Below are 26,901 nucleotides of genomic sequence, written 5' to 3'. Positions count from 1 at the left end.
CTGTCCGCTGAGGCCGGCTGGACGGACGGGACCAGCACGGACCTCAGCGCGCCTGGTAGGAGAGGGACGCAGGGGCTCTCCTCAGGGGCCAGCCCTGCAGGAGGGTCTCCCTCCAGTGCCGGCAGGCAGTGGCCAGGCCTGGTCATCCCAGGCCGCAGCCTGGCTAAGCGGCAGTGGAGGACAGGCCGGTGGGAGGGCAGACACCGCCCGCTCCGGGCCCAGCCCCACAGCCGAGGTCACGAGATGACGCTGTTCGGTACCTGCCGAGCGGCTGCTGGGGACCCACGTCTCCACGTTTCCTTGGTCTACTTCCAGGTCCACCGAAACCAGGAAGGTCACGTCCAGTTGCCTCACACCCACACACAGGTGCTGGTCTGGGGAGAGCGGACACTGGGACTGTGACAGGCCGCGAAAGCCCTCCGTTCTCAGAGCCCACGCAGGACCAAGAAACAGCCCAAGGCCCGCCCCGCGTACCTGTTCAGCACTCCGCGCGGGCACAGCCCCAGGTGCCTTGTTCTGCCCAACACACTCATGCCAGGGGCTACAAGCTAACGTGCCTTGGGCACAAGGGGACTTCAGGACCATTTTTTCCTTTTCAAACTCTCCCTTCTCTGCCACCAAGAAAGCAGCCTTTGTCAGAACACACAGACAACTCAGGCCCATCACAAGCCTTCGACAGAAGAGCCAGTGCACAGGAGCTCCATACAAAATGACACTTTAATGAGACCAGAGATGGCAGCACTAGAAGGGGCACCGCGGGCTGCGCGGTAACAAGCGAGCAGAATGATAAACTGCAAATTCCTTAATGTTCCAAATGTCCTGAGTAGAGAGATTTGTTTATTTAACCACATAAAATGCAGATATAGGAAACTTCTCTATTTAGGAGCTGGTGGCCTGCACTCAGCATCGCACGGATAAAAATATACGACTTTCAACACAGATCTAAATACCTTCACATTTTAAAAATCGGAATTCTCTACACAAGTTCTAAGCTGACAGAATTCAAGTTCTGAGTTTTCATATATAGCTTTAACTTGTATGAAACACATTTATTTACAATATGAATAGAGAATAAGGGACTATTAAGGCCATTTTCTCATTGTGAAACACTGCAAAATATGTACATACGTACAACCTAATATAGGCAAAGGTTTTAAAAGTCACTTTCTTGGTTTGACGTAATTGAGTATCAGTCCAGGAGAGGAGAGACAGCCTATCCTTAGCACCAAGCCACACCACCTGGACGTGCACGTCGGCTTCTGCATCCAACTGCCACAGGGCTGCTGCTGAGGTGGGCCCTGCACTGGATGAGTGTGCGCTGTGCCCAGGCCGGCCTAAAGGGCACCTCGCTGGCCTCTCGATTCCATCTCCAAATTCCTCACAAGGTCCAGAGTCCACAAACCATTTCCCAAAAAAGTCTCGCCACAGAGCCAGTGATGCCGAGGTGTGCATGCCAAAGGCTGAAGGGCAGCCCTCTGGGGCCCCCAAGCCTCACCTCCGGTGCCTGCTGTGCCCAGGGTGGTCTCGCTCGTAGCGATGGCTTGTTCGCTCGTAAGACCGCGAACGTTCTCGTCGCTGATCTCTATAGTAATGACTTTTTTTCTTATATTTTCCAGAACTATCCGCCCTCTCCCGTGAGCGGCTTCGAGAGCGGGAGGAGCTCCGGCTGCGAGACTTGTGTGGCTTCTGTGGGGGGTACTTGCAGTCCTTGGACTTTCGGTAGCTCCTCACCTTGGAGCCCTTGTAGGGAGCGCCTCGGTGCACCTGTCTCGGTGGGGAGTCACTCCGGCTCCGCGAGCGGCTCTGCGACTTGGACCCGCCAGATGTTGAACCGCTGTCACTTTTCCTGTGAGGAAGGACAGTACCACCAAGCGGGTGACCACCCACCCCAACCACCTCAGGGTCAGGAGTGACTGTCCCCTGTGGGGCAGCCTCATCACCTCTAGCCACCATGTGAAAACACCCACCCTGCCAGATGCAAGCCCCCCAGCCCCCACCCCAGTGAGCCCCGAGCAGCACATACCTCCTCTTAGGAGAAGCAGATCGCGATGGGGACCTTGAATAGCTCTGCTCACGACTTCGGCTCCGACTTCGACTCCCTCGCCCCTTTGGCAAGCTGAGAACAGGGTGAGGGCAGTTACAGACCCGCAGTCTCTCCAGCCAACCCCAACGGCCCGCTGGGCCACCTGGGTACTCACCCATTCACTGGGCTGTCAGCCTTGGCTTTCTTCACACCCTCCGTTTTCCTCTTGGCGTTCTTCACAGAGAGCGGGGAAGGCTTGTTTCCTTTACTGTCTTTGGGGGATTCTGCTAGAATCAAGCACAAGAAGTTAAAACCCAGCCATCAGAAAACTGTTGTGAGGGGCCGGCCCAGTGGTGCAGCAGTTAAGTTCATGTACTCCACTTCAGTGGCCCAGGGTTCACGGGTTCAGATCCTAGGCACAGACCTAGCACCGCTCATCAAGCCATGCTTTGGCAGAGTCCCACATAAAGTAGAGGAGGATTGGCACAGATGTTAACTCAGCGACAATCTTTCTCAAGCAGAAAGAGGAAGACTGGCACAGATGTTAGTTAGCTCAGCAACAATCTTCCTCGAGCAAAAAGAGAAAGATTGACAACAGATGTTAACTCAGGGACAATCTTCCTCACACACACAAAAGAAACAATTTCTGTTAAGAAACAAGTTAGTAAAGCAAGATAACGTCCCTTCTCTGGGACTGGTAAAGAACATGCCAATCCTAACTCCCTGCTCCCAGCCTGAGCCTCACAACCTAGGCAGGGACCCCAGAGACAGAGAAGGCCACCTATCTCGCTTGCCTTCCCTCAGGGCCTGGAGACAGGCATCATGCTTAACTCTAGGATCTGACGACAATCTACTGCCCCAAATTTACAAAATTTTCATCAAAAGACAAGCTAATTGGGTAGGCTGGGTAAACAAAAGCATTTCAGAAAGCCTATCCATGTCCCTTGCTAATAAAAATACAACAATGATGAAAAGGAACTCCTTTAGGAGCCCTGTCTCATCTCGAAGATCACCAAGTGTTCACTGAGGACTGCTGCTTGCGAAGTGCTCAGAGCAGCTGCAGATGCAATTCCAAGAGAAATCTGGAGGAAAGGAGGGTCACCCTACAGGGAGCAGACTCGTGCACGCCGACACTCACCCAGCTTGGGGGCAGGTGAGAACCCTGAGGTGCTGTCCAGAACCTGAGTGCCACCAGGCAGCAGGCCCTTTGCCTGTGCCTTTGCCTCTTCAATGGCGTGCTTTCTCTTTTCTACTTCACTTTCCAAGTGTGTCAGATCAACCTACAAAAGCCAAAGTCCATCCATTCAGAACCAGATGATTCAGTCAAACACAAATGCAGATATTACGTGAAAAGACATAGAAGAACCTTTTTCCGAGTATAAAGCTGCAGGATTTTTAAGCAGATTTCTTGAATTTCTTCTTCAGTTGCTCCAAATAAAAGGAACCAATGGGGACGGTTGGGCAAAGGGATCTGTAAACAAACACCATCACTGTTAGACTTCTCTTCACGGATAATGAGACTCTTAGGGCAATGAAAACCAAGCCTACTGGGCAGCAAGTATGCATTTTATTGGCATGGATGAGCATAATCTGAATCTACTGGAGGCTGGATACAGAGACCAGACTCCCCTGTGTTGGCGAAGCACTGACCTCCAGCGTCCGGGCAGCGAGATAAATGCAGGCACAGGCGATGCTCTCAGGCTGGAACCTCACGAAAACATCTGTGCGAAGGCTGTCATTCATGTAATTCCTGAAAACCAAAAGCAGCAAGAATTACAAGGCCCTGGGCAATCCAGGAGCCCCGTCACGCCATCTAGATCGTCACTACTCCTGTAAGTAGTCTACTGCGAAAACTTAGGGCTAGACAGTCCTTGAAGCTCAAGAGTTCATGGAGAAACATTCTAGCTGCTGCTTCTGAATACAGGACAGGAAGACAGGGAAAGTATTGAAAAAAAATTTTAAAAGCTGGCTGAATGTCATACAATGCATGTTGCTATGAAAGAGAACCGACTTTAACTTTACTTTTCCCTCTCAACTTTTGGCCTGCTCTCATGCAAAGCACAACGCCTCAGGAAGAAAATCTCTACTGTAGTGTTAAAATGTATTTGATTAAAAGAATCTAAATGCTGAAAATCCGTAGTGCAGAGAAACATGCAAACTCAAATGCACTGGCTGAGCACAGAGCCTGTGAGAGCTTTTCTGAGACAAGTCGTCCTCTTGCGTGCATCTTCCTTGAAGAGGCGCTCACAGCCTGGGCCCTTCTTCATCCACGAAGGAGGCCACTTGGAAAGGGGGAAAACGCCCTTGGGTGCATGGGAACATCATGCAGAGGAAGGCTCAATGCCCAAAGGGAAGTCCTCTTCTCAGGCTTATCAAAGAATCGTTTCCAAATTGTCCCATTTCAACAAGGAGTCTTAAAATGAACATTCATAAAATCAGACAAAAGCAACAAAATAGTACACGTTTCATCGCAATCAGTACGTTTAAAAAGCTTTATCATACTTTAGAAGATATAAAAATACAAACATTTGCATTTTTTAAAAAGTTAAAAGGGTTTTAAAATTGGCTATTATTTTCAACATTTTTTTTTAGATCTATTTCTCTAAGATTTAATAGACCAAAATCAGACCTCATATTAACTTTATCAATGTTGCAGAAATAAAAGATTAATCCCATGAGAAAACAGTTGAATAAGTCATGTAGTTAGTGCTCCTAACATACCCCAATTATGGCAAGCCTCAGAGTCAGGCTGCATCCAGAGGGAGTCAAGTCATGCTGTGATTTGACGGTTACTCCCCACTTCCCACCCTGGTATCTTTGCCCTAAACACCCTGGAGAAGGTGACGGACCAACTCGCTCAGAGATTTCTCATTAAGAGATTGTACACGGGCTGACTGGGGCACCCGGCTCTGGAAGCTCGTGCTCCAGGCATCAGGAAGTAATCAAGGAAAAGCATGTGTAATGGCGCCAGGGCCACACGTCACGGAGCATTGCAAGTGAGGAGTTCAAACGTTTTATAAACATAACCATTATTAACTTTTTTGCTTCTACTAAAAAATTTTTACTACTCAATTAATGGTAACATTAATCCATTAACTTTTGAGGCCTAAAAACAAAACAAATGACGTCTTCAAAACATATATTTAAGCTTACTAGTATATTCGAAATAAATTACAATATAAAAAGTGTCCATGGAAAAATTTAAAGATGCACACCTTTTGGAAGAATGTGTCAACATTTAGCTGCTTTTCAGAGCAACTTTAGGACTTCCAGAAATAATGACATAATCCCACACTGAAGTCTGAATTCCCATCAGCCAATTCTTACAGCTTTCCATAGAATTTTTTTTAAACAGAAAGGTACTGCATCTTTATTGCACAAGTACAGCAGTTTCAAAGAAACAAAATTCAAGTCAAGACAGTTATCAACTCTAATCAATACAATTACCAAAGCACGACAGAGGATTAACAAGAAGCACAATCGTCAGAGAACCACAGCAGCAGTCGGCCAGCACTATACTATCGTGCGCATACCACCATCTAGAGCCAGCCTTCGGTGGAGAGCCTGCACTGGATTGGCTGAGGACGGCCGCTGTCCCTGCACCAAAGCGCTTGGACAGTAGAGGAGAAGTCTTAGTCACTTACCCTCAGAGGCTACCCTTTGATTGAAAGAGTACAGAAAAGAAAAGTCAAAATGGGTTCTCTATTAGACACAGCATAGCACCAGACAATTCAGGCAGCAAAAATGACCCTTACAGACTTAACTCCATGGAAAAAATTCACAAAGCACCCAGCACTGAACTGTTACTTCAGGCTTTGTTTCTAACACATACATTGTTCAGTCCCCACAATTGTAGAAAAACTTTATACCCCCTCTTTCTCCCACAGGATTCTCTTTAACAGTTAGAAGCAATTTCACAGGAGATGTAAGATCACTAAGTCCACATTGGCACCTACGGGAAAGATCCCGATGTGCCCATGTCAACAGCCCCCAAAGGGCAGCCCAGTGACTGCTCTCCTCAAGGGTCTGGGGAGGGTACGGGCCACCTTACCGTTACACCAGTGCCTGATATTTTGGTAGGCTGGTTCGAATTTACACGGCAGGAACACTGGGCACTCAGACAACTCCAGCCCACAACCAGGTCATGGGACTGACTACCCACTGCCCAAGTGCCTCAAACAACATACTCCTGCACTGCCCTTGCTGGCCTCATAAACAAAGAAGATCAACTTACCATGAGGTCTGGACCAGGTGTTGGTTACGCTCACACTCTAACACCTGAAGGTACATAACGATTATCTGGAAGATATGGGTCAGGCAGTTATTACCGAGAACCGTGAGAACCCAGCATTCAGATCTTGAGGGCATCCATGCAGCAAATAAGAGCCTCATGCTAGATCCCAGGAGTGGCCCCGGTCACACGCCCAGCATACTGCTCTGCTGCAGGGAGTTCTGCTGATGCGCCTGCTGCTGCTTTGCGGCCAGGCAGCACGCCACAGCGCACAGGGCCTCACTGTCCTCGGCGGCTACATGGCCAATTTTCATTCTTGAAGTCGCTACATTTTCCACCAGTGAAAATGGCCTGCCCTGAACATCTCTGTACCCCAGTCACCAACTTACATCAAACACGGTGTGAAAATATTTTCAGCTCTTAAATTTATGGTGAGCAATTTACTGAGAATTTGAATTAATGCCAGAAAGTCAAACAAACAAGAAATGAGAAAACCGACTAACAAGGAGGTGAAAGCAAAGATGCAAATAGCACTCTTTTTTAAAAACAAGTTTTGTGTTTAAAGGTAACACAGAAAGTGCTGTGACATCGTATGGCAGCCACGCTCCTCAACTAATACATGCTGCAAAGCTGCTTTAGCTCATTTACAAACAAAAGGGTTAAGAGTTCTCCCACTTGCCCCATGAAAGGAAAGAAGGCTAGTGCTAAAGCAACTTTAGAAAATTAGCTGTTGAGAAAAGAAAATGTAAACTGGTACGTTCCGTTTTTACAAAAACAGAATAGTTTTCCGGATGAACGGAATAGTTCATCACTATTTCTGAAAGCTCAAACTTCAAGACACTGTTTCCAAAACTCTTAAAAAATCCCCTATTAACAGATAATACGAGAAAGCTAACGGATAGATTTATTTTCACGTTATAGATATAAACTGGAAAAGCAAGTCAGGGACACATTTACTCCTCTTCAGTTTTCATCTCCATGAGAGTGGAAGTGACCTGGGGCGCTCAAGTGGCAGCTGGGCCACATACCCACCTTGTGAGGGTGCTTCACATGGACGCAGAAACCCAGCTCTTTCAGAACTCTTCTTTCTGCCTTTATAATCTGGTTCTTTAAATTAACGTAATCTTGATCCAATAGCAGAGGCACAGGTTTCCTACAAAAACAAACCACACGGTCTGCACAGGGGCAAATACAACAAAGTCTTTCAAATCCCACGATTACCTCCCTGACGGTGAACATCCACCATGAACAGGACGACACAGATCTAGCCAGCAATTCACTTCGCTTCCTCTAACAAAACCACAAAGTCCTCCTCAAACCCCAAGGCTAACCTACCCAGCCCTTCTTGGTAACCCTCCCGCCTCTTCCTTACAGATACACAGGCCCCTGGCTGTCACGACTGAGGAAGGCGCTATGGGCACCTAGTGTAGAGAGGCCAGGACGCTGCTACACATCCTACAACGCACAGCACAGTCCCCACGACAAAGAATCATCCGGCCCCAGATGACGACCGTGCCCCAGTTGAGAGCCCAGCTCCAGAGCGTCCGGAGGCTGACAAGGGCGGATCAGGAAACCAGTGCCTGTCCTCCTCACTGGGGCCCCTTCACCCATCTCGCAGTGTCTGTCAGAGACCCACAGGCCCTCTTCGGGGAACCAAGTTAAAACCTCACATCCTGAACTTCGTTTCAGAAACGTTAGTGTAAATTAATAACCAGAGAAACGGGCACAAACATTTAGAAGACGTCTGACAAAAACCCACTTTTTCTCTCTCAAATGTCGAAGGCGATGAAAGACGTTGATGACGTCCCGTATCCGTCTTGGAGCTTCTTCTATTTTGGAGGCCAGATGAACACAGGCCATTGACACATGCTGAAATGTAAAGATTGCAACACAACGACGTTTATTCCACGTCTGAGGGTCTCCGACGGCTTAAGAAGGGCCACTAAGAGCAAAGAGAGGTGGGTGCGAAGAAGGCCACTCTACCGTCGGGGGGCTACCCAGCCCGTCAAGAACAGCGCCGACCAGGGCAGGCACTCCCTCCTCGGAGCGGCCCGCAAACCACCAAGCCCCACGGGGAGAAACGAGGAGGACGCCCTCACCTCCATGGAGTGCTTCACGAAGGACTTGGTGTAGAAGAACCGCTGGAACAACACCTGCCCGGTAGCCATGGCCACCTGGAAGAGAGAAGTTTCCGTCCCTGTTAGACGCACACGCAAGGCTTCGCCAAGGCGCCGGGTTTCCGGGCCCCGACCCAGAAGCGGACCCCGACACGTTACCGCGCGCACAAAGCCTCCCGCTGCCCGCCGCCTCCCCGCCCTCCCACCTCCGGGACGGGGGGCAGGGAGCGCGGGCCCGGGCGGGGACGAGGCCGGGTCGGGGTCGGGAGTCGGCGCCCCCGGCGCGGCGCGGCGGGTCCCGGGCCGAGGCTCGCGGCCGCGCCCCACCTGCGGCAAGCGGAGCAGGATGCCGGCCGCCTGGATGAGCTCGCAGCCCACCACGCGGAGGTCGGTCTCCGTGTCGGTGTCCAGGCCGCTCGACATGGACGGCGTGAAGCGGAGCTTGTCGTCGGGCAGCAGGCAGTTCTCCAGGGTGATGAGCACCCCGGAGTACAGCCGGTCCCCGATCAGCACGCCCTGGGACCCAGGGGCTGCGCTCCCCGAGCCTGGGGTACCGGCTGCTGCCGCGGGGGCTGCCGGCACTGGAGCCCCAGCAGCGGCCGTCGTCGCCGCCACCGCCGCCATTTTGTGCCGCCGACTCCCCTTCGGGCTCCTTCCCGGCAGGGCGGCTCCCGGCGACGCGCTACGGCCGCGCCCGCCCCGCCCCGCCGCGCGCCATTGGTTCGGCCGGCGGGCGTCCCGGCTCCACCTTGCCGCGATTGGCTAGACGTCCTGTCCGTCAGCGGCGCGGCCGACGCCGGAACCCGGCGCGAGCGGAGGCGGGCTCGTTACCCAGGAGGCCCTGCGGCACCCCGTCGAGGCCGCAGTCTCGGCCCTGACCCGGAAGCAGTGCTGCGGGTGCGGGCTCTGGGCGCCTGGTAGGGACCTGGCTTCCCGGCGCGGCCGCACCTTCAGCACGAAGTCCCGGGAGCTCGCGAGGTTTCCACTGCAGCCCCAAGGCTTCTTGGTGGGCCCGCGGGCGGTGGGCGGTGGGCGAGGGGCTGGGCGGGACGACCTTCCCCCGAGGGCGCGGGTGGCGGCTCTCCTTGCGCGGGGAGGGCGTCCTGCGCGCGGTGGCCCAGGCTTGCGGGGCGCAGGTCTCGGGGCCCGCGCAGGTGGATGGAGGGTGAGAGGATTGGCTCACGCGCTGGTGGGCTGTCCCCAGCGCGGCAGGACGAGATAGTGTTCGCCCTAGCCCGTGGAGCCGGCGCGGTGCTCATTCTCCAGTCCTTACCGAGGCCAGCTTTGGGGTGCCGATTGTAGCACCCGGTGCACGAAGCTCTTGCCTTTGGAACTGAGTCCACAGGCCAGTGAGGGGTTGCCTCAAACGCTGAATTCGCTGTGTCTACGAAGCCCCTGGCAGCACGGGGACAGACATGCGTTCCTCCGGGGACCGAGGGGAGAGCAGCCAGCCGGGATGCCCGGGCCGGGCAAGGGGCTTGGCCTCATCCCATAGACAGCTATTGCGGGGGGTACGCATTTGTGCGCCCTCCTGACCACTGCCCCTCCGTCTGCTCCTCCGGTGGCCTTTGTGTCACCTGATAGCAGAGTTGAACATCTGTACGAGGGGCAGTGCGGCATTGTCCGCTGCTGCACAGTTACCCCAGACTTTTACCAGGACCAGTGTGAGAACGCCGTGAGGGTGGTGTGAGAGCCTGAGAGAGGGGCAGGTGGCACAGGAGATCGTCCCCGACTCAAATTGCCGAGACTCAGAGGGCTCTACTGTCTTTCACTCCCTGTGAGATTTGATGCTGCAGCTCAAGCAGTGCCAACTAAGACCCAACCTCCCCTTTTCTCTTCTTGGCCTCCTGGGCATGGTAACAGTGCCCCATCTCCCCTGCCCCCAGCTGCAGCTCTCTGCTGGCTTACAGCAGCACCCTGTCCAGGAAAGGAGGAATTCCTCTTCCCTAGAAACCCCAGAAACAGCTTGTCTCTCACTGGCTCTGCCTGGGCTGCTTGTCCATCCCCTGACCAGAGGAGAGGGAAAAGCTGATGGCTCTAGCCAGTCAGGGCCATGGCACCCAGGCCCGCAGGAAGGAAACTGGGGTCCTGTGTCAGAGGGGAAGTGGGTGCTGGGAGCAGCCACAGTTGTTTGCCACGCCCCCATCTTCCTTTCGTAAGAATGAAGAGGAGGCAGCTCTTCCACAGCAATGCATCACACAGAGAACTTGGTCTCACACACCAGAGGACTCTGCATTCTCCGCCTTGTCTATTCAGTAGCTATTTACTGACGAGTGACATGCATTGCACACTTTGTGCGCACAGTCAGGCACTGCACTGAGTGCAGCAAAAAGGACAGTAAGATTCGGCCACGCACCTCCAAATGCTTATGGTCCAGTGGCCATCACTGGACACAGTGACAAGGGCCAGGGGAAGGAGCCTCATGGGAGGCCAGCACAGTAACTAGAGCTGGAAGAGCCAGCTTACAGTGAGGATGGAGCAAAGTGACAGATTTGTGAGATGGCCAGGATTTGATTGGCTCCATATGCAGTTGGAGGTAGATATTGAGTCAGAAGAAAGGAACCTGGAATGACTTCCAGGGGACCACTGGCAAAGGATGGAGGGCGGTGTTGCCACAGGACCCAGCACCAGAGCATGGAGAGCGGGGCAGCTGTGCACTGGCAGGTAAATGCAGGAGTCATCAGCAAGCAGGCAGCAACTGCTGCTGTGCGTCTGAAGAGCTTTCCTGGAGTGAGTGTGCAGAAGGGTGAGCTGGTCAGGAGGGCAGGGACGGAGACGGTGCAGTGCCAGTGAGGAGGGAAGGGAGTGCATGGTCCTTGGGGTCAAGGGCCAACAGGATCTGTTGGACTTTGGTTTCAGGAGATGGCTTTGGTGAGAGCTCTTGCAGCCTGGTAGGGACCCAGTGACACGAGGTGTGAGGTGGCCGTGAGACGAAGGAGAGCAGACTCGAGAGTTGGAGGAGGCTGGAAATACAGATGGAAGAGGCTGAAGGTGGAGCCAGCTCCCTGAGAAGACAAAGAGCAAGACCTGGCCTTGAGTGGGAGGGTGGACACGACTTCCATTTCTGCCCAAGCAGCGGGTGGATGGGGGTGAAAGGGAGGCACAGGGTTGGTAGCCCTGTCAGTGCAGTGAGCTTTCTGAGACCTTCTTCCTGGGCTTGACTCTGGACTGACTGGAGTAGGGTATGTGGCAAGGGGCCCCAACCTTCATGTTAAGACCTCCCCAGATGATCCCATGGCTTCCCTGCCTTCTGCCCCCGCTGGGCTAAGAGTGGGGGAGACAGGGAAACAGGCTGGTGCTCAGAGTGGCTGAAGAGCTAAGCCACAAAGTCTCTGCTAGAAACAAGAGGAGGAGACGAGGGGAGGGGGCCTGGGTGTTGGACAGGCTACCCACAGAGCCCTGAGGGGAGCCAGGGTCAGAGTTCAGAGGCCTGGTGGAAACCCCCCAACTCGCAGGAAAGGATCTAAGGTTCCAAGAGGAAGTGCTTGCTCAGTTGACCCCTCACTCCAGCAGCCTCTCCCACTACCACAAGACCACAAGGTTGCTGACAAATGGCTGAAAACAAGCACCCCAGGTGGACTGTACCCAGGTGTGTTTGCTTGATGCCAGAGAGCACAGCTGGAAACGGTGAGAAGCACACAAGCTTTATTTGCACAATCTAGGGAGGTGTTCCCCAATCTGTCCCACTGAAAGAGGACAGGGTCTTTTCTCTCACACCGGCTACTGAAATATAAATTAACACAACTGCAAATCAAACTTACACACTGTCGACAAATAACTTTTCACCCTTATGTTGTTATAATCATCGGGAAAAAGCCTTTTTCTAAGACACTCAGCTGCAGAGGGCATGCGGCGTCAGTGTCCCCCTCAGTGGTACTGCACCACTCTGGAAAATATGCCTTCAGGCTCCTTCCCGTCCCCCAAGGCAGCAGCAAATCCTTCCTGTCGCCTCCTTTTGGCCAAAGCAGCCAAAGATTTAAAAGTCTTTGGTTCGTAGATGGCTAGATCTGCAAGCACTTTCCTGTTGAGCTCCACTTGGCACTGGGAAGAAAATCACAGCCTGTGTCAGCATCAGGGGGACATGGGAAGACCGCTGCCCTGAGCCCATACCATGGGAGCCCCTCCTGTGTGCAGAGCCACTCCACATGGCTCCCGGGCAGCCTCTACTCTCGACACACCATCCGTCCCGGGAAGGGGAGCGGGAGTGGTGAATTCTGTCCAAGCAGGGTGCTGGAGAATAAATGTGGACAAGGACAAAGCAAGGGCATCCCTGCAAGAGGTGACTGGGAAAGGAGGCTGGCATCCAGTCCTGGTGCTGGCCAGAGGACAAGGGCCTTGTTTAGGGTCAACAGTCATCACCCAGACGGTACTATGACTGTTGCCTTGGGGTAACCCTTTAAGTCAGCCTGCAAGAGGAGATCAAAGTTCCATTTTACAGGGGCCGGCCTGGTGGCGCAGCCGTTAAGTTCGCACATTCCGCTTTGGTGGCCCAGGGTTTGCCAATTGGCATCCTGAGTGCGGACATGGCACTGCTTGGCACGCCATGCTGTGCTAGGCATCCCACATATAAAGTAGAGGAAGATGGGCATGGATGTGAGCTCAGGGTCAGTCTTCCTCAGTAAAAAAAGAGGAGCATTGGCAACATATGTTAGCTCAGGGCTCATCTTTCTCCAAAAAAAAAAAGTTCCACTTTACAAACGATGAAATGGAACACTGAAAAGGTATGAAACACAAGGAGAAGAATGGGCCCTCCCCGTTCCCACAAGAGCCAGACCACACCATCCATCAGGCCAAATAGCAGATCACTTCCAAAGGCTGAGGAACAGTGCCAGTGAGCCTGAGGAGCAGAAGAGGTGTGGGGTGGTCTCCGTGCATTAAATGCAGCCACGCAGCCGGCGTGGATCCTGTTCTACCACCTGGGACCTGTGTCCTTGGGCAAAGTCCGTCTCCTTTCTGGGCCTCAGTTCCCCATCAGTAAAATGGGGCTGCACGCCCTCTACACTCACCCTGAAGATCTTTGTACAGCAGTAAAGACAGGGCCCGATACAAGGAGAAGCACAACACACACTCTCCTTCACTTTTTAAGGAAAAAGTTACATGCACACAAAAGCAGAGGGAATAGCATAATCAGCATGTTCAGCAATCCCCAAGCTTTTGTGACTCGTGCTTCATCCATCCAAAGACATTTCTCCCTCCCTTCTCACTGTATAAGTTTCAACTTTATCTGCTCCCTCACCAGGAATCATTCAACGTAAAAGCTTTCAAATTAAACTTTGCAGTTAAAGCCAAGTCTTTCCACCTTCTTCCCTTGATGGGGAAGCTCTCCAGAGCTCAGGCCTCGGTCCCAGCAGCAGGACAAGGGCCGAGCAAGTGTAGTGGGTCCCGGAATCTGCCAGACCACCCCCCCCAACAGCAGCAGTGTCAGGGTGGTGACCCTGTCTGGTGCTGGGCCGGGCTCTGTGGGTGCTCAGCCGCACCTTAATTAAGTTGCCGACGAAGACCGGGTACTTGAGACCGTGCTCCTGGGAGGCAGCTGTGATCCGACGGATCCAGAGCTGAAATGAGAAGACATCGAGGTGCTGGAGAACTAGCTCTCCGGGTTACGTCCGCTCCCGCCAACAAAGCGCTGAGCGAACAGAGGGGATTTTGTAAACGAGACTAGAAAAGCCACCGGCTCCCGGCCCGCAGGCTCGCAGTGTAGACGCGGCACCCGCGCGGGAGAGGCAGCTGCCCGAGGGCAGGCACGCGCGGGGCGGAGCGCGGGGGCCAGACGGCCCGGAGGAAAGGGCAGGCCGGGAGCGGGACCTGGCCGGCGGCGGGCAGCCCGAGGTCCGGAAGCGCCGGGAGGCCGAGGCTGCTGGCGCTGCGGCCGATCGGGAAGGGCGAGAGCGGCGGCGGGAGCAACACGCGGAGCCGCGGGCGGCTTCCTCGCTCCTGCGGGTCTCCGGCGGGGACGCGCATCAGAACCGCCCGGGGCAGCGGAGTCCGCGCTCCGCTTCCGCGGGTGCGGGTCACGGGCGCAGACCCAGCACCGCTGGCCAGGCCCCGCGGCGGCGGCGACCCGCGCACGGACAGAGGACGGCGGGCACGGAGGTCAGCTCACGGACGAGCCTCCTCAGCAGAGGAGCTTTGCCAAGACGCAGGGTTCCCGCTCCGGAGGTGAGGGGCCCGGAACCTGCGCTCTCGCCAGCCCCCACGGCAGGCGGCGCGGCCTCTTCCCTCCCGAGAACGAGGCGCGGACCGCGACACGCGCCCAGGCCGGCGGCCCTGCCGACCGCAAGGCTCGGGAAGCCCTGCCTGCCCACGCAGGCAGGACGGACGCGGCGCCGCGCTCGAGGGCGGCGGCTGCTCCGGAGCCCGACCTCCCGGTGGCGCGGGGCGGGGAGAGCGGCCACCCGCCGGGCCCGGGACAGCTCGGGGACAGGCCGGCGCGACAAGCCGGTCCGGGGCGGGCCCGTCCTCCGCGTGACGGCGAGCCGCGCGGGGCGCCGAGAGGACGGGCGCGAGCGGCAGGGGCTGGGGGGCGCGCCGTGTCCCCGCCCGTCGCCCCCCGGCCCCCCGGGTCCCCCATCGTACCCCCGTCTTCCGCTCGTCCCCCGGCCCGCTCACCGTCCTCATGCTCCTCCTCTTCAGCCTGCGGGCTCGCGTGCATTTCACAAACGCTCTCGTCACAGCCCGCACGGCCAGCCGGTAGCACCGATTCTTCCTCCCCCGGAAGTGCCGCGCGTGCCTCAGCACCTCCTGGACCCGCCAGTAGCGGTCGGTGAGGCGGCTCCGCAGCCAGAGCGGCACCGTGAGGAAGACCATAGCGCCCGCGGCCACGGCCCCTAGACCACGCACGCGCCGCCGCCTCGTCGCAGCCGGCGGAAGCGGAGGGGCGTCCGGCGCTTCCGGGTCAGTGGCCGCCTGGGACTTCTAGGGCGCCGCGCGTGCGCCCGGGCACCTCCTCTCCGGCAGCCGCCCGCGGTTGTGCGCATGCCCCTGCGCGTGCGCGGTGGGCGGTGCCGAGCCCCTCCCCGCGGCGCCTGACCCGGAGGACCCCTCGGTCTGAATTGTATATGTACTGAATATATATATATACATATACTGAATTATAAGCAGAATACTAAAAAAGGCCCTATTGTAATTTACTTCTTATGTTCTTCAAAACTTTTTTTATTGAGTTTATAATAGTTTACAACATTATGAAATTTCGGTTGTACATTATTGTCTGTCACCATATAAGTGCTCCCCTTCCCCCTTTGTGCCCACCCCCCAGACCCCTTCCCCTGATAACCACTGAATTATTCTCTTTTTTCCGTGTGTGTGTTTATTTTCCACATATGAGTGAAATCGTACGGTGTTTGTCTTTCTCCGTCTGGCTTATTTCGCTTGACATAATACCCTCAAGGTCCACCCATGTTGTTGCGAATGGGACAATTTTGTCTTTTTTATGGCTGAGTAGTATTCCATTGTATATATATACCCCATCTTCTTTATCTACTCATGTGTGGATGGGCACTTGGGTTGCTTCCACTTCCTGGTTATAGTGAATAATGCTGCAATGAACATGGGGTTGCATAGGTCTCTTTGAATTGCTGACTTCAAGTTCTTTGGATAAATACCCAGTAGTGGGATGGCTGGATCGTATGGTAGTTCTATTTTTAATTTTTTGAGGAATCTCCATACTGTTTTCCATAGTGGCTGCACCAGTTTGCATTCCCACCAGCAGTGTATGAGGGTCCCCTCTCTCCACACCCTCGCCAACATTTGTTACTTTTAGTCTTAGTGATTATAGCCATTTTAACAGGTGTAAGGTGGTATCTTAGTGTAGTTTTGATTTGCATTTCCCTGATGATTAGTGATGTTGAACATGTTTTCATGTGCCTATTGCCACCTGTAAATCTTCTTTGGAAAAATGTTCATATCCTTCGCTAATTTTTTGATCAGGTTGGTTGTTTTATTGTTGTTCAGTTGTGTGAGTTCTTTATATATTTTGGAGATTAACTCCTTGTCAGATACATGATTTGTAAATATTTTCTCCCAGTTGGTGGGTTGTCTTTTCATTTTTTTTTTTTAAATTGGCACCTGAGCTAACAACTGTTGCCAATCTTTTTTTTCTTCCTGCTTTTTCTCCCCAAATCTCCCCAGTACATAGTTGTATATTTTAGTTGTGCGTCCTTCTAGTTGTGGCATGTGAGATGCCGCCTCAAGGTGACCCAACGAGCAGTGCCATATCCGCGCCCAGGATCCGAACCAGTGAAACCCTGGGCTGCCGAAGCAGAGCATGCGGACTTAACCACTCGGCCACGGGGCCAGCCCCTAGCTTTTTATTTTGATCCTGGTTTCCTTTGCCTTGCAAAAGCTCTTTAGTCTGATGAAGTCCCACGTGTTTATTTTTTCTTTTGTTTCCGTTGTCCGAGTAGACAGGGTATTCAAAAAGATCCTTCTAAGACCAATGTCAAAGAGTGTATTGCCAGTGGTTAAGTTTGCACGCTCCGCTTCAGCGGCCCAGGATTTTGCCAGTTCGGATCCTGGGCGTGGACCTAGCACTGCTTATCAGGCCATGCTAAGGCAGCATCCCACATAGCACAACTAGAAGGACCTGCAACTAAAATATACAATTATGTACTAGGGGGCTTTGGGGAGAAAAAGAAAAAAAAAGATTGGCAACAGATGTTAGCTCAGGTGCCAATTTAAAAAAAAAAGTGTACTGCCTATATTTTCTTCTAGGAGTTTTATGGTTTCACGTCTTACCTTCAAGTCTTTTATCCATTTTGAGTTAATTTTTGTGTGTGGTGAAAGATGATGGTCTACTCTCATTCTTTTGCATGTGCCTGTCCAGTTTTCCCAACATCATTTATTGAAGAGACTTTCCTTTCTCCATTGTATGTTCTTAGAACTCTCACTTTTGAAAGATGAAATCTGTCCTGTAAAGCTGTTCTTTCAGAAAAATCAAATAATGGCAATGATTTTCTCCGAGGATACGGAGGTGGGCAGTCAGAGACAACGGTCCCTCTGTTTCAATTTTTAATTTATGGAGATGGCTGAGTGATGCCATTGAAAGAAGATTCTTATTACTCACATTTCATGCCATGCCCTGCAGGGCCACAGGGGAAGCAGCAGTGTCAGGAGGCGGAAGCAGGATCGAGGAAGCTCAGGCCAGAGCCTTTCCCAGGGTTCCCACAGGAAAGGCAAGGCAGGGCAGGAAACAGCTTAGGATTGGCTTGTTGGATAATCCCAGTGGGCCTTGGTGCATAGAGGCTGTCCCCAGGGGTCTGGTACCTGGCCCTGTGTGATTTGGGGCCGGGGCGGGGGGGACGTCAGCTGGAGGTGTGAGAGAGAAGGTGGCAGTTCAGAGTGTGGGCTCTGGATCACAGCGGAGATGTAAACAACGGTGGCCGTTAGTTTGACCCTGTAATTAATGGATGCCAATAGACAAATACTGGATCTAAGGAAACACAGAACGCTCCCACGTACAGAGCAAGCAGCTGAGAGTGACACCCCCATGGTGGACAAAGGGGAGACCATCAGGTTTTGGTCAAATCTATCACTACAACTCAGTCTCTCCACCAAAGAGTGTGGAGAAGCCTGGAGCTGTGGGGGTGATGGGCCCGCAGGAGTCAGTGGGGTAGTACCAGGGCCACAGGCCCGTTAGGGCTCGAGCCACTGCCTCCTTCTCCTCCAGGAACCTCTCAGCCATTCTCCTCTCTGCCCAGGCAGGCAGCCTCAGCTCAGAAGAGAGGAGCCTGACATACTCAGAAGGCTGTGGGAGCCAGGAGCTATCTTTCCTGCTCTGGCCATGTGGGCTCAACCCCACACTGAGACCCTCAGGGCCCCTGGGGCCCCTCTGTGCCCCTAGCACTCCACCTGCTCTCTGCAAAGGGTAGGCAGCGCCTGGGGCAGGCCCCCCTCAGACACCAGGTCCTGGGCCACCTCACCCCACTGTGTCCTCAGGGTGGGGTTGGCTCCTCGGCTCAGCAAAAGCTCTGTAGTAGGGCCATGGCCACGCTCCATGGCAAGGTGCAGAGGGGTCTTGTGGAGCCAACCAGCAGCATTGACCTTCGCACCCCAGTCCAGGAGGTGGCTGGCGACCTCCACATGGCCTCCACGAGCAGCGTGGTGCAGGGGTGTGAGGCCTAATGAGTCCCGAGCATCCACCTCTGCTCCCCAGGCTGCTAGCAGCTGGACGGCAGGCAGGTGTCCACTGGTGGCAGCCCTGTGGAGCGCAGAGCGACCATGCCTGTCCTTGAGGCTTGGGTCTGCTCCGTGGTCAAGCAGCACCTCCATGTCCTGGAAGAGGAGGGAAGAAGAGGGCAAGGGCCAGCCCTGGCCCAGGCCAGTGGGGTCTGTCTGCCCCAGGCCTCATCTGGCCTTGACATGAGCCTGTGCGTAAGGCACCCTAGAGGGGCTCTATTTGGAGACTTCCACTTGTCCCCCTAACCATCTTCAGATGAAATCCAAGACTTTGCAGCCCCTGTGCCCCTCCGTGCTGCCTGGGTGCTGGCTGGACTCAAGCACAGGCCTGGTGCTCAATAAATATTTGTTGCTACGGCCACTAGAATAAAGTCCAAATAACAGGCCAAGCATGTCATGTGTCATGTCCCATCCCATCCCCCTCGTCCCCAGGGCCTCCCCGCGTCCCCCTTCCATGAGCGGGTTAGCGAGAGCAAAGTAGCCGCCGGCCCCTCCTGGCCACCCTCCCACCCTGTGGCCTTGGGCGGAGAGTGCAGGCGCCTCCAGCCCCACCTACCCGAGGGGTCCACCCCGTTTGCGACCTCCCCGCAACTGGGTGGGGTAGGGTGGTGCAGCCCCGTCGCTTCGGGGGCTGGGTTGGGACGGGGACTGGGTTAGGACTTACCTGCCGGTGGCCCAGGCCAGCCGCGATGCCGAGCGCCGTGGCCCCCGCGCCGTCCCGGGCGTCCACCAGCGCCCCACGCGCCAGGAGGAGGCGCAGCGCCGCCGCGCGCCCGGCCGCGGCCGCCACGTTCAGGGCGCCGTCCAGGCCCGTGTCGCCGCTCGCCGCCAGCAGCTCGAGCACCGGCAGCCGGCCGCCCGCAGCCGCCCACTGCGCCGCCGTCCAGCCGCGCGCGTCTACCGCCGCGGGGTCCGGGCCCGGCGCGCTCAGCAGGCGCCGGGCCAGCAGCGTGCGGCCCAGCGCGGCGGCCCAGTGCAGCGGCGTGAGGCCTGCCCTGGAGCGCGCGGCCGCCGGGGCCCCGCGCCGCAGCAGCAGCTCGGCCACCAGCGAGTGACCGTGCCAGGCAGCCTCGTGCAGCGGCGTGCGCCCCTCGCGGTCCGCGGCTCCCACCGGGGCCCCGCGCTGCAGCAGGAGACGCACCAGGGGCACGTGGCCACGCAGCACGGCCAGGTGGAGTGGGGTCCTGCCGGCTTGGTCCCTGCGAGGTGAGCGAGGGCAGAGTGGGGACGGCCGAGGCCTGCCCCGCCCAGTGAAGCTCCCCTCCCTCCAGTAAGGAGGCCCGGGCCTGGGAAAGGGATCTGCTACCTTTGCCCATGAAGGAACCGTCTCCACCCCTCCCCACGGACCACAGTTCTGCCCACTCGCCCAGTGAAAGGACCCTGGCCTAGGGAAGGGAGCTGCTACCTTTCCCCATGAGGAGACTCCCCCCCCCCCCCCCCCCCCCCCGCCGCCCCACCTCCTCCCTCCCTGGTGAAGAGACCATGTCCTGCCCTGGGGCTCACCTCTCCTCCACACTGGCCCCTTGCTGCAGCAGCTGCGTGGCCAGGCCCACAGGACCCCTCCACACGGCCTGCAGCAGGCGCCCCCCGGCCTGTAGGACACTGGGCCCCTCTGTCTCAGCTCCCAGGGCCTCCTCCAAGCCCAGCTCCATCCACCGCAGTTCCTCTGTCAGGTCCTGCTCCCCCAGCTCAGAGCTCCCAGGGTCCATCTTGGAAGAATAGGAATCCTGCATGGATGCTGGAGGCCTCTGGCCAGCCCTGGCCCATGTGTCCCCAGGCCAATATGGACTCCTCATCTCCCAGGGGACCAGGCCACCACTTAGCCTTCTGAGGGGCTTGACTCCAGTTACCCCCAGAAGGAGTCTGCCCAGAGGCTCTGTCCTCTGGCTGGGGGTCCTCTCCATACCGGTCTTGGCTCAGCCACAGCCCAGTGGCCCTCTCATGACACTCCTTCTGAAGGCTGGAGCTGCAGCAGTGTGGGGGGTGGGGAGGCAGAGCTGCCACCTGGGCCAGGCTGCGGGCCACTTCCCCACCCTGTTTAACTTAAGGGGAGGCACTGCCTGCCAGCAGCCCCTGCCCCAGCACTCCTCCTCCCATGCCAACTGCCGGGGACCTGGCTTGGCCTCCCGCCCAGAGACAAAGGCCAGGCAGGCAGGAACATGCCCATGAACGGCAGCTCCTCCAAGGAGCACAGTCTTTGATGTGCCACAACTTGCCCCTGGGCAGACACCCACGTGACTCCTGAGGTGTCCCTCCCTCAGTCCTGCCCCTCACCCCTACTCCTGTCCCTGATGGCTAAGACCACCCAGGAGCTGGAGCCTGGCCTCTCTCCTGATTCCAGGCTGGGGAGGTGGGCATGGTGAGGTGGGTCCCTTCCCTTCCACGCAGATGGTGCAGGAGGACAGAGTATTCACCACGGACACCAGGCAGGTGACCTGCATCGGAGGGGGCATAGGAAATCCCTCGAGAGTAGGTTGAGGCAAGTCGGCAGAGGCTGTGAAGGGGCGGACCCCGGGGCAGCAGAAATGTTCAACTGCAAAGGGAGGGTTTTTACGAGAGAAACTGCATCTGGAGGTGGAAAAGTGATGCCGCCAGAGGGGCCTGAGCAAAGTCTCCAGTATGGGCCTCCTTGATTCTGGGACCCCGGGGCAGGGTGAGCCTGTGGGGGACTGGCCTTGAGGACGCCTTCCCATCCCCCAATCCCTGGGTAAGGCCACCTGTCCAGAGACAAGATGAAGAAGGAGGTGCGGCCAGCTCCTGCAGTCTCCCCACTGCAGTTGCCTCTTGTGACTGTCCACCAGGAGGCAGCACAGTTTTGGGGTGGTCACTCCCACCCCAGCCCTCCTCCAGCCCCGCAGGTTCCCGGGGATGAGGTATCCTGAGGGCCTTGCCCTGCCCGCTCCCCCCAGAGAGAGGCAGCAGAGCCTTGGCCCCTCCTCCACCTCCCTAAGAGAGCAGCCCTTCCAGGTGCCAGGCCCCAAGGGTGGGTCTCCAGGCAAGGGGCTGAGGGTCTCCATCCCACCCTCACACCACATGGACCCTCCCCCATGAGCCTCAGTCACTCTGTTCAGATGTCACCTCCCCAGAGAGATGCTCGAGCCTGACTCCCAAGCTGAAGCAACCTTGTCCGAGACCATTTTATTTCTTCTTAGCACTTACCACTCCGCGAAAGTACCTGTCTATTTTATTTTAAATGTCTGCCTCCCTCTTCTAGAATGAAAGCTCCACAAGGCACATCACACAGGCTGGCAGATTCAATGGCTAAAGAAGCAATGTGCTCTGGGTGGATTCTGTTTACTGCTTAAGTAGCCAGCAAAAGCAAGATGAGCAGAGATGTCAGCTCCCTGCATCTCTTGTTCCACAGGATGGCACTGAGATGAACAGAACCAGATGACAGGTGGCCCCGCGGGGCGTGGCAACCTGTTGCTGAGGAGCCACTTCTGTGCTACGGCTGCACCCTGGGGGCGTGGTGGAACGTCCCACACCTCGTCAGAGCCATGGGAGCCTCATGACAGCCTCCTGGAAGGCAGGAGGCAGTGAGAGCCAGCTGTGTGGCCTGTCTTCCCATGTTCTTCCATAGCCTAAGGCATGGCAGCTTGCTCATGTGGCCTCTGTGGATTCGTGCCAGGCTGGCAGCGCGCCCGCGAGAGCCATCCCCTACAGGGCAGTGGCCTCTGCTGGCCTGACTCACCACTGAACCCAAGGGGTCTAGAGATGTGCCTGGCACACAGTGGGAGCTCAGTGAGTGTTTGTCGAATGAGCAAATGAATGAATGAGGGATCTGAGGACAGGGTGGGCTTAGAAAGGAGATACAGTAGGGATCCTCTCCATCTGAACTGTGTCTATCCAAACATTATCATTTGCAACATTTTCTACTCCAAATTCACTATCTGAATAAGTAAACAGCTACTGTAAGATGTTGGCCTGCGTGTGCCAGTGAAGACAGTTAAATTGTGTGTGCGCAGGGCAGCAGGGCTTGGCACGCACCGCAGGGGAGCCTCAGCCATTGTCCTGACAGGGCCTGTGCATGATTGCTGTCATCTTCCCCTTCCAACGTGTGTGAAGGGAGGTAGCGAGCTTGAGAGGCTAGGAGGATATCAGGAGAAGGTTGGGAGGGCGAAGCGAAGGGTGGGAACTGGTTCCCATTGGCTGCCTGCCGCACGGCCTCCTTCGTTCAGCTTGCAGATAACCAACTCAGTGTAAGCGTCAGCTGGTTACGTAAGTGGTGTTTGAAATGCCGTATGTCATGCAGGAAAACCCTAGTTGTTAGGAGGATTTTAGAAATATTTGGGGAAATTAGTTGGGGTTTTTAGAGGGGCTGGGAATGCTTCCCCTGACTTGAAATAACACAATACATCTTCCCACTGTTTTCAGGCTGGATTGGATTCTGAAACAAAGGATGCCAGGAATCGTACCTGCTGTTATTGAGTGCCTACTGTGTGCTGGGTCCTGCATCAAGTGTTTCACATGCATGCCCATGTGCCCTTTCACCCCTACAGTGTAGGCAGCCAGTATCTTGCCTTTTTTCCTGAGGCTGAGAGGGGGCAGGGCTGGAAACGAGGGGACCAGCAGGGGCCAGGGCTGGGAAGTGGAGTGGGTGGTGACCTCTACGTGGCAGCTAGTGATGGGGCAGTTGTCAGAGTCCAGACCTATGAAATGAAGTTGTCGCGTGTGGGATCTAGAAGCGGGAAGAGGGCGGGACCAGGAGAGAGGAGGGCTCTAATGCCGGGCCATATGGACAGCTGTGCAGGCCCTGACCAGGGCACTCAGGAACTGGCTGGAGAGGCTGGCCAGGGTGGGAGCTGTAGTCGCCTGGCACAGAGGTCCAGCCTGGCAGTGGGGGAAACTGAAGCAGGAGTGTGGCTCTGGAGACTGATGGTCGGGACTGGACCTACCTGGGCCAGGGTCCTGCCCTCCAACTAGGTCTACTATCCGGTTGCTGGGGTCTGCGTAGGGGGTCTGACCTGGGGACCTAGGGTTGACCCTTGGGGGCTTCAGGCCTGCCATCTAACCACCACTGTGAGCCTACCAGGCCCTCTGGCCAGGAGAACATGAGTAAGCAGGAGAGGGAGGCAGAGGAGGATGAGGGAGGGGGTGCTTCAGACACGACACCCATGCTGCCCCAAAGGCTTCCTGACCACCAGGCCTCAGCCCTGATGTGCCCAAGGTGGGCAGGCCTGGCCATCTGCAGCCTCAGGCCCCTGCTGCTGTGTGGCCGGGTGCTGGCCGGGCTGCTGTTCCACCTGCTGCTGCCCACGACCGTGTTCTTGCTGGTGCTGCTCCCGGCAGTGGCTGTCGTCTACCTGGGATTCCTGTGCCACTCAAGGGTGAGCTGAGCCCTCCATGGGTGGAGGTGGGGGACTAGCTGGGGTTTCTGGGGAGTGGGGGTCCTGTAGAAGTTCAGGGTCCTGGGGCTGAAAGTGAAGCTTCCCCCTTCCAGCATGGCCCCTTTGTCCCCAGAGACACGTGTGCCCTCCCTGGAGAGCCCTTCTGCCAAGCCCCCCCACATGGCCGCAGCAAAAGAAGGGCTTTTGTTTGTCACCCGAGGGGACAGCTCCTCCCTCCCCTGAGGCCTCCCAGCCTTGTACCAGGGACCACCAGGGCCTGGACGGCTGGGTTGGGTAGGGAGAGGAGGGGTGTACTAGGAAGAGAAGATGAAGATATTGTCAAACCTCACCAGTCCACAGCCCTTTCCCACCCCTCACCTCCCCCCCCCCCCCCCCGCCCCAGACAGCCCCTTGCAGACTCCTGCTGCCTTGGGCTGGGTTTCCCCCTGTGGAATGGGCTACGGCTTGGTCTGGGGCAGGGAGGATGTAGGCAGACAGGACCCCTTGTCCCTTTCTGTAGGCATAAGGCAGGGGAGAGGGACTGAACACAGGGCGGCAGAAGAGAAGGTGGCACCAGCTAGTGACAGCCATGGGCAGGGGCTCGAGGTCAGATGCCAGCATAGGGAAGGGCATGGGAGAGCAGAGTAGGGACGAAAGCAGGGGTCGGGAAACGGGGGTGTGGGGGGGGGGCAGGAGGCAATTCTCTGAGCTTCCCTTCAAGGGACTCCCTACTAGTGTCATTTACTACCTGCGTCCCCCATCTCCTGTTCTCTACTCAGAAACTGGCCCACAGCCAGCCTCAGACACCTCACACTCTCAGCCCTCAGGCCGGGCCAAGCCCTGCCTGACCACCGGCCTGGCCCGGGTCCACCAGGCCCCGCCCCGCAATTGAGGCCCCACCCCCACTCCACTTGCTCATAGGCCCCATCCTTGGCCCCGCCCCGAGGCCTCTCCCTGCCCACCTGCTTCCTATTATACACCCCGCCCCATAGTTGAGACCCGGGTCCACCTTCTCCCAGGCCCCGCCCCGGTCCACCAGCTAACAGGCTCCGCCCCGGAATTGAGGCTCCGCCCCCAGGTCCACCTGCCCCGCCCCCGCCCCCCCACCCCACGCTCACACACACCTCGGCCCGGCCCCGCCCCGCCTGACCGCGCCCGGTCCCCAGGTCCACCCGGCACCCCGCCCCGCGTGCCGCGCGCTGCTCTCGGACCGCGGCTCGGCGGCGCTCATCGTGCTGGGCTTCCTCTCGCTGCCTCCGCTGCTCGTGCTCGCCTCGGCCGTCCGCGCCCGCCTGGCCCGGCGCCTCCGCCTGCTGCTGCCGCCCCCTCCTTGGAGCCCCGGACCCAGCCACCACCCAGGGTCCGGCAACGGGGGGCGGGCAGGACGCCCCACCGACGGGGAGGAGCAGCTCTGCGCCTGGATGTGACCCCTAGAGGCCTCTCCAAAGGACCCCGAGACCTCTGGATCCTGGGAGGCCCTAGCTCCCCTGTGACCCCCATAAGATGACCCCAGGCTGGCGAGCTCGGGGTCTGTGTCGGGATCCCGGCCCAGAAATCGCGTGCCTGCGGCGCGGCTCGATGCGCAGTGCTCCGAGCAGCCGCGAGATGGCACCGGACTCCCCCGCGCGGCGTCGGCCCTTCCCCACCCCCAGTACCCGCGCTGCGGGGAGGCTGCGGAGCCCGGGGGACGGGGAGATGGCTGTCAGAGCAGGGCGCGTGGCCGGGCTCAGAGAAAGCCGGCCTTCCTGGCTTCTGCTCCCAGCCTGAGAGCAGGTTAGAGTTCATCCTGCGACCGGTCAGGGCTCAGCCTGAGAGCAGGTTAGAGTTCATCCTGCGACCGGTCAGGGCTCAGCCTGAGAGCAGGTTAGAGTTCATCCTGCGACCGGTCAGGGCTCAGCTTGTGACGGGGTTAGCATTCAGATAGGCGCCGGAGTAAGGGCGCCGTCTGTTCTCTCCGGGTAATTTCAAGATCGTCTCTGTCTCTCGAGTTCTGTGGTTTTAAGCATGTTTGTAGCTGTGTGTGTGTTCTTATTTACCCGCTTGGTATACCCTGTGTTCTCTGTTTCCTCGGACTCATGTCTCTCATCACATCTGGAGAGTTCTCAGCCATTATCTCTTCAATTCCGTCTCATTCATTCTACTTGTTCTCTCTTGGGGACTCCTATGAAATGAAAGCTTTAGCTGTTTTCTCTACCTCCCGCATCAGTTCGTCTCTCTCTTGTGCTTCCCATCTCCTGTGTCTCTGTGCTGGGTTCTGGGCCATTTCTTCATCTCCCTTTTCCAGTTCACCAAATCATTGGCTGTGTCTAATCTGCTGATTAACTCTTCCATTTAACGTAATTATTATCATATCTAAAAGTTATACTTGCTTCTTATTTAAGTCTGATCATTTTTGATGCTCTCTTGGTGCATGCTCATTTTTTGGATTCCAGCTTCAATTTCTTGAACATTTCAATATATTTGAAAATATAGTTATTTTATATTCTATACCTAACAATTCCAGTTCCTTAGTCTTTGGGGGTCTAAGTCTGTTTTGTGTTGTTTCTGGTGATTCTCACTAATCACATATGGTTTCTTTGAACGTTTGCTCCTTTTTAATTGTCACCTGTTACCTGTGAACGTTCTGAGGGTGCATCCCTGCAGGGGCCCTCCTGTGTGAGGAAGGGGTCCTGGTGTCGTAAGTGCCTGCGCAAAGGGCCCATGCTTGTTTCCTGGACTGCAGTGTGGCCAGTATGGCTCTCTATCCCCGTGTCCAGGGAATTCAGGAATTCTCTGCTTTCCCATGTTTCCCTCATCATCCTGGGTGTCTGCTCACTATTCTTCAATTTTTTACTTATTTATTTATTTTTAATGCTTAATTTTGGGGGGACCTTGGAGATATTTACTTCCTTGTAATCCCAGCAGTGTATTAAAAATGTCCATATGTTGGAGCCAGCCCTGTGGCACAGTGGTTAAGTTCCCTGCGCTCCGCTTTGGCAGCCTACGTCCATGGGTTTAGCTCCCAGGCACAGACTTACACCATTCATT

General features: G+C 56.0%; 4 protein-coding genes and 1 long non-coding RNA gene across 15 annotated transcripts; 2 read left to right on the top strand and 3 right to left on the bottom strand.

Moving 5' to 3' along the window:
- Nucleotides 1-699: 699 nt before the first annotated feature.
- Nucleotides 700-9,388, bottom strand: CCNL2 (cyclin L2). 7 transcript variants are annotated; one of them, XR_011537628.1, is made up of 12 exons: nucleotides 8,699-9,076; nucleotides 8,354-8,428; nucleotides 8,014-8,123; nucleotides 7,287-7,407; nucleotides 6,258-6,322; nucleotides 5,471-5,681; nucleotides 3,674-4,436; nucleotides 3,390-3,494; nucleotides 3,162-3,303; nucleotides 2,199-2,310; nucleotides 2,024-2,116; nucleotides 700-1,846 (listed from the first exon to the last, which is right to left on the bottom strand). XR_011537628.1 is itself a non-coding variant. In XM_070611181.1 (11 exons), the coding sequence occupies exons 1-11, from the start codon at nucleotides 8,993-8,995 to the stop codon at nucleotides 1,492-1,494; spliced, it is 1,572 nt and encodes a 523-aa protein (XP_070467282.1). In that variant the 5' UTR covers nucleotides 8,996-9,388; the 3' UTR covers nucleotides 700-1,491. The 7 variants fall into 7 exon arrangements, 3 of the variants coding, with proteins under 3 accessions (XP_070467282.1, XP_070467281.1, XP_070467283.1); XR_011537627.1 differs by having other exon boundaries at nucleotides 2,199-2,307; XR_011537630.1 differs by having other exon boundaries at nucleotides 3,674-3,773.
- Nucleotides 9,230-12,414, top strand: LOC139082016 (uncharacterized). Of its 2 annotated transcripts, none has more exons than XR_011537633.1 (2): nucleotides 9,230-9,377; nucleotides 11,231-12,414. It is a non-coding gene; the product is annotated as an uncharacterized lncRNA (long non-coding RNA). The 2 variants fall into 2 exon arrangements; XR_011537634.1 differs by lacking the exon at nucleotides 9,230-9,377 and adding an exon at nucleotides 10,910-11,035 and having other exon boundaries at nucleotides 11,231-12,167.
- Nucleotides 11,995-15,344, bottom strand: MRPL20 (mitochondrial ribosomal protein L20). Of its 2 annotated transcripts, none has more exons than XM_070611191.1 (3): nucleotides 14,981-15,344; nucleotides 13,849-13,926; nucleotides 11,995-12,412 (listed from the first exon to the last, which is right to left on the bottom strand). In XM_070611191.1, exons 1-3 carry the CDS (start codon nucleotides 15,176-15,178, stop codon nucleotides 12,239-12,241), a joined length of 450 nt encoding a protein of 149 aa, XP_070467292.1. In that variant the 5' UTR covers nucleotides 15,179-15,344; the 3' UTR covers nucleotides 11,995-12,238. The 2 variants fall into 2 exon arrangements, with proteins under 2 accessions (XP_070467292.1, XP_070467291.1); XM_070611190.1 differs by having other exon boundaries at nucleotides 14,948-15,266.
- A 2,576-nt stretch (nucleotides 15,345-17,920) lies between these two features.
- On the bottom strand, nucleotides 17,921-20,587 carry ANKRD65 (ankyrin repeat domain 65). 2 transcript variants are annotated; one of them, XM_070611185.1, is made up of 4 exons: nucleotides 20,454-20,578; nucleotides 20,051-20,256; nucleotides 19,212-19,746; nucleotides 17,921-18,643 (listed from the first exon to the last, which is right to left on the bottom strand). In XM_070611185.1, exons 2-4 carry the CDS (start codon nucleotides 20,254-20,256, stop codon nucleotides 18,209-18,211), a joined length of 1,176 nt encoding a protein of 391 aa, XP_070467286.1. In that variant the 5' UTR covers nucleotides 20,454-20,578; the 3' UTR covers nucleotides 17,921-18,208. The 2 variants fall into 2 exon arrangements, with proteins under 2 accessions (XP_070467286.1, XP_070467285.1); XM_070611184.1 differs by having other exon boundaries at nucleotides 20,051-20,587.
- TMEM88B (transmembrane protein 88B) lies at nucleotides 19,616-26,808 on the top strand. 2 transcript variants are annotated; one of them, XM_070611188.1, is made up of 4 exons: nucleotides 19,616-19,753; nucleotides 21,912-22,288; nucleotides 22,922-23,874; nucleotides 25,041-26,808. In XM_070611188.1, the coding sequence occupies exons 3-4, from the start codon at nucleotides 23,599-23,601 to the stop codon at nucleotides 25,299-25,301; spliced, it is 537 nt and encodes a 178-aa protein (XP_070467289.1). In that variant the 5' UTR covers nucleotides 19,616-19,753; nucleotides 21,912-22,288; nucleotides 22,922-23,598; the 3' UTR covers nucleotides 25,302-26,808. The 2 variants fall into 2 exon arrangements, with proteins under 2 accessions (XP_070467289.1, XP_070467290.1); XM_070611189.1 differs by lacking the exon at nucleotides 19,616-19,753 and having other exon boundaries at nucleotides 21,762-22,288.
- The last annotated feature ends 93 nt before the right edge of the window (nucleotides 26,809-26,901 follow it).

Source organism: Equus przewalskii, chromosome 2 (genome assembly GCF_037783145.1).
Source record: "Equus przewalskii isolate Varuska chromosome 2, EquPr2, whole genome shotgun sequence".
Classification (NCBI taxonomy): domain Eukaryota; kingdom Metazoa; phylum Chordata; class Mammalia; order Perissodactyla; family Equidae; genus Equus; species Equus przewalskii.
This window is presented reverse-complemented; position numbering and strand designations above follow the sequence as displayed.

Bases quoted from the DNA above. Each gene is read 5' to 3' on its own strand.
- CCNL2 (XM_070611180.1), bottom strand. From the start codon at position 8,995: ATGGCGGCGGTGGCGGCGACGACGGCCGCTGCTGGGGCTCCAGTGCCG. The intron at 8,429-8,698 runs GTGGGGCGCGGC...TCTCTCTTCCAG, and splicing joins TCCTGCTCCGCTTGCCGCAG to GTGGCCATGGCTACCGGGCA. The intron at 2,117-2,198 runs GTGAGTACCCAG...CCCTGTTCTCAG, and splicing joins GCTGACAGCCCAGTGAATGG to CTTGCCAAAGGGGCGAGGGA.
- MRPL20 (XM_070611190.1), bottom strand. From the start codon at position 15,178: ATGGTCTTCCTCACGGTGCCGCTCTGGCTGCGGAGCCGCCTCACCGAC. The intron at 13,927-14,947 runs GTACGATGGGGG...TTCTCATTTCAG, and splicing joins GGGACGAGCGGAAGACGGGG to CTCTGGATCCGTCGGATCAC. The intron at 12,413-13,848 runs GTGCGGCTGAGC...TTTTCTTCCCAG, and splicing joins TCGTCGGCAACTTAATTAAG to TGCCAAGTGGAGCTCAACAG.
- ANKRD65 (XM_070611184.1), bottom strand. From the start codon at position 20,451: ATGGAGAGGACCCCCAGCCAGAGGACAGAGCCTCTGGGCAGACTCCTT. The intron at 19,747-20,050 runs GTGAGCCCCAGG...CTCACCTCGCAG, and splicing joins GGGGCCAGTGTGGAGGAGAG to GGACCAAGCCGGCAGGACCC. The intron at 18,644-19,211 runs GTAAGTCCTAAC...CTCCTCTTCCAG, and splicing joins CTGGCCTGGGCCACCGGCAG to GACATGGAGGTGCTGCTTGA.
- TMEM88B (XM_070611188.1), top strand. From the start codon at position 23,599: ATGAGTAAGCAGGAGAGGGAGGCAGAGGAGGATGAGGGAGGGGGTGCT. The intron at 23,875-25,040 runs GTGAGCTGAGCC...CCCGGTCCCCAG, and splicing joins GATTCCTGTGCCACTCAAGG to GTCCACCCGGCACCCCGCCC.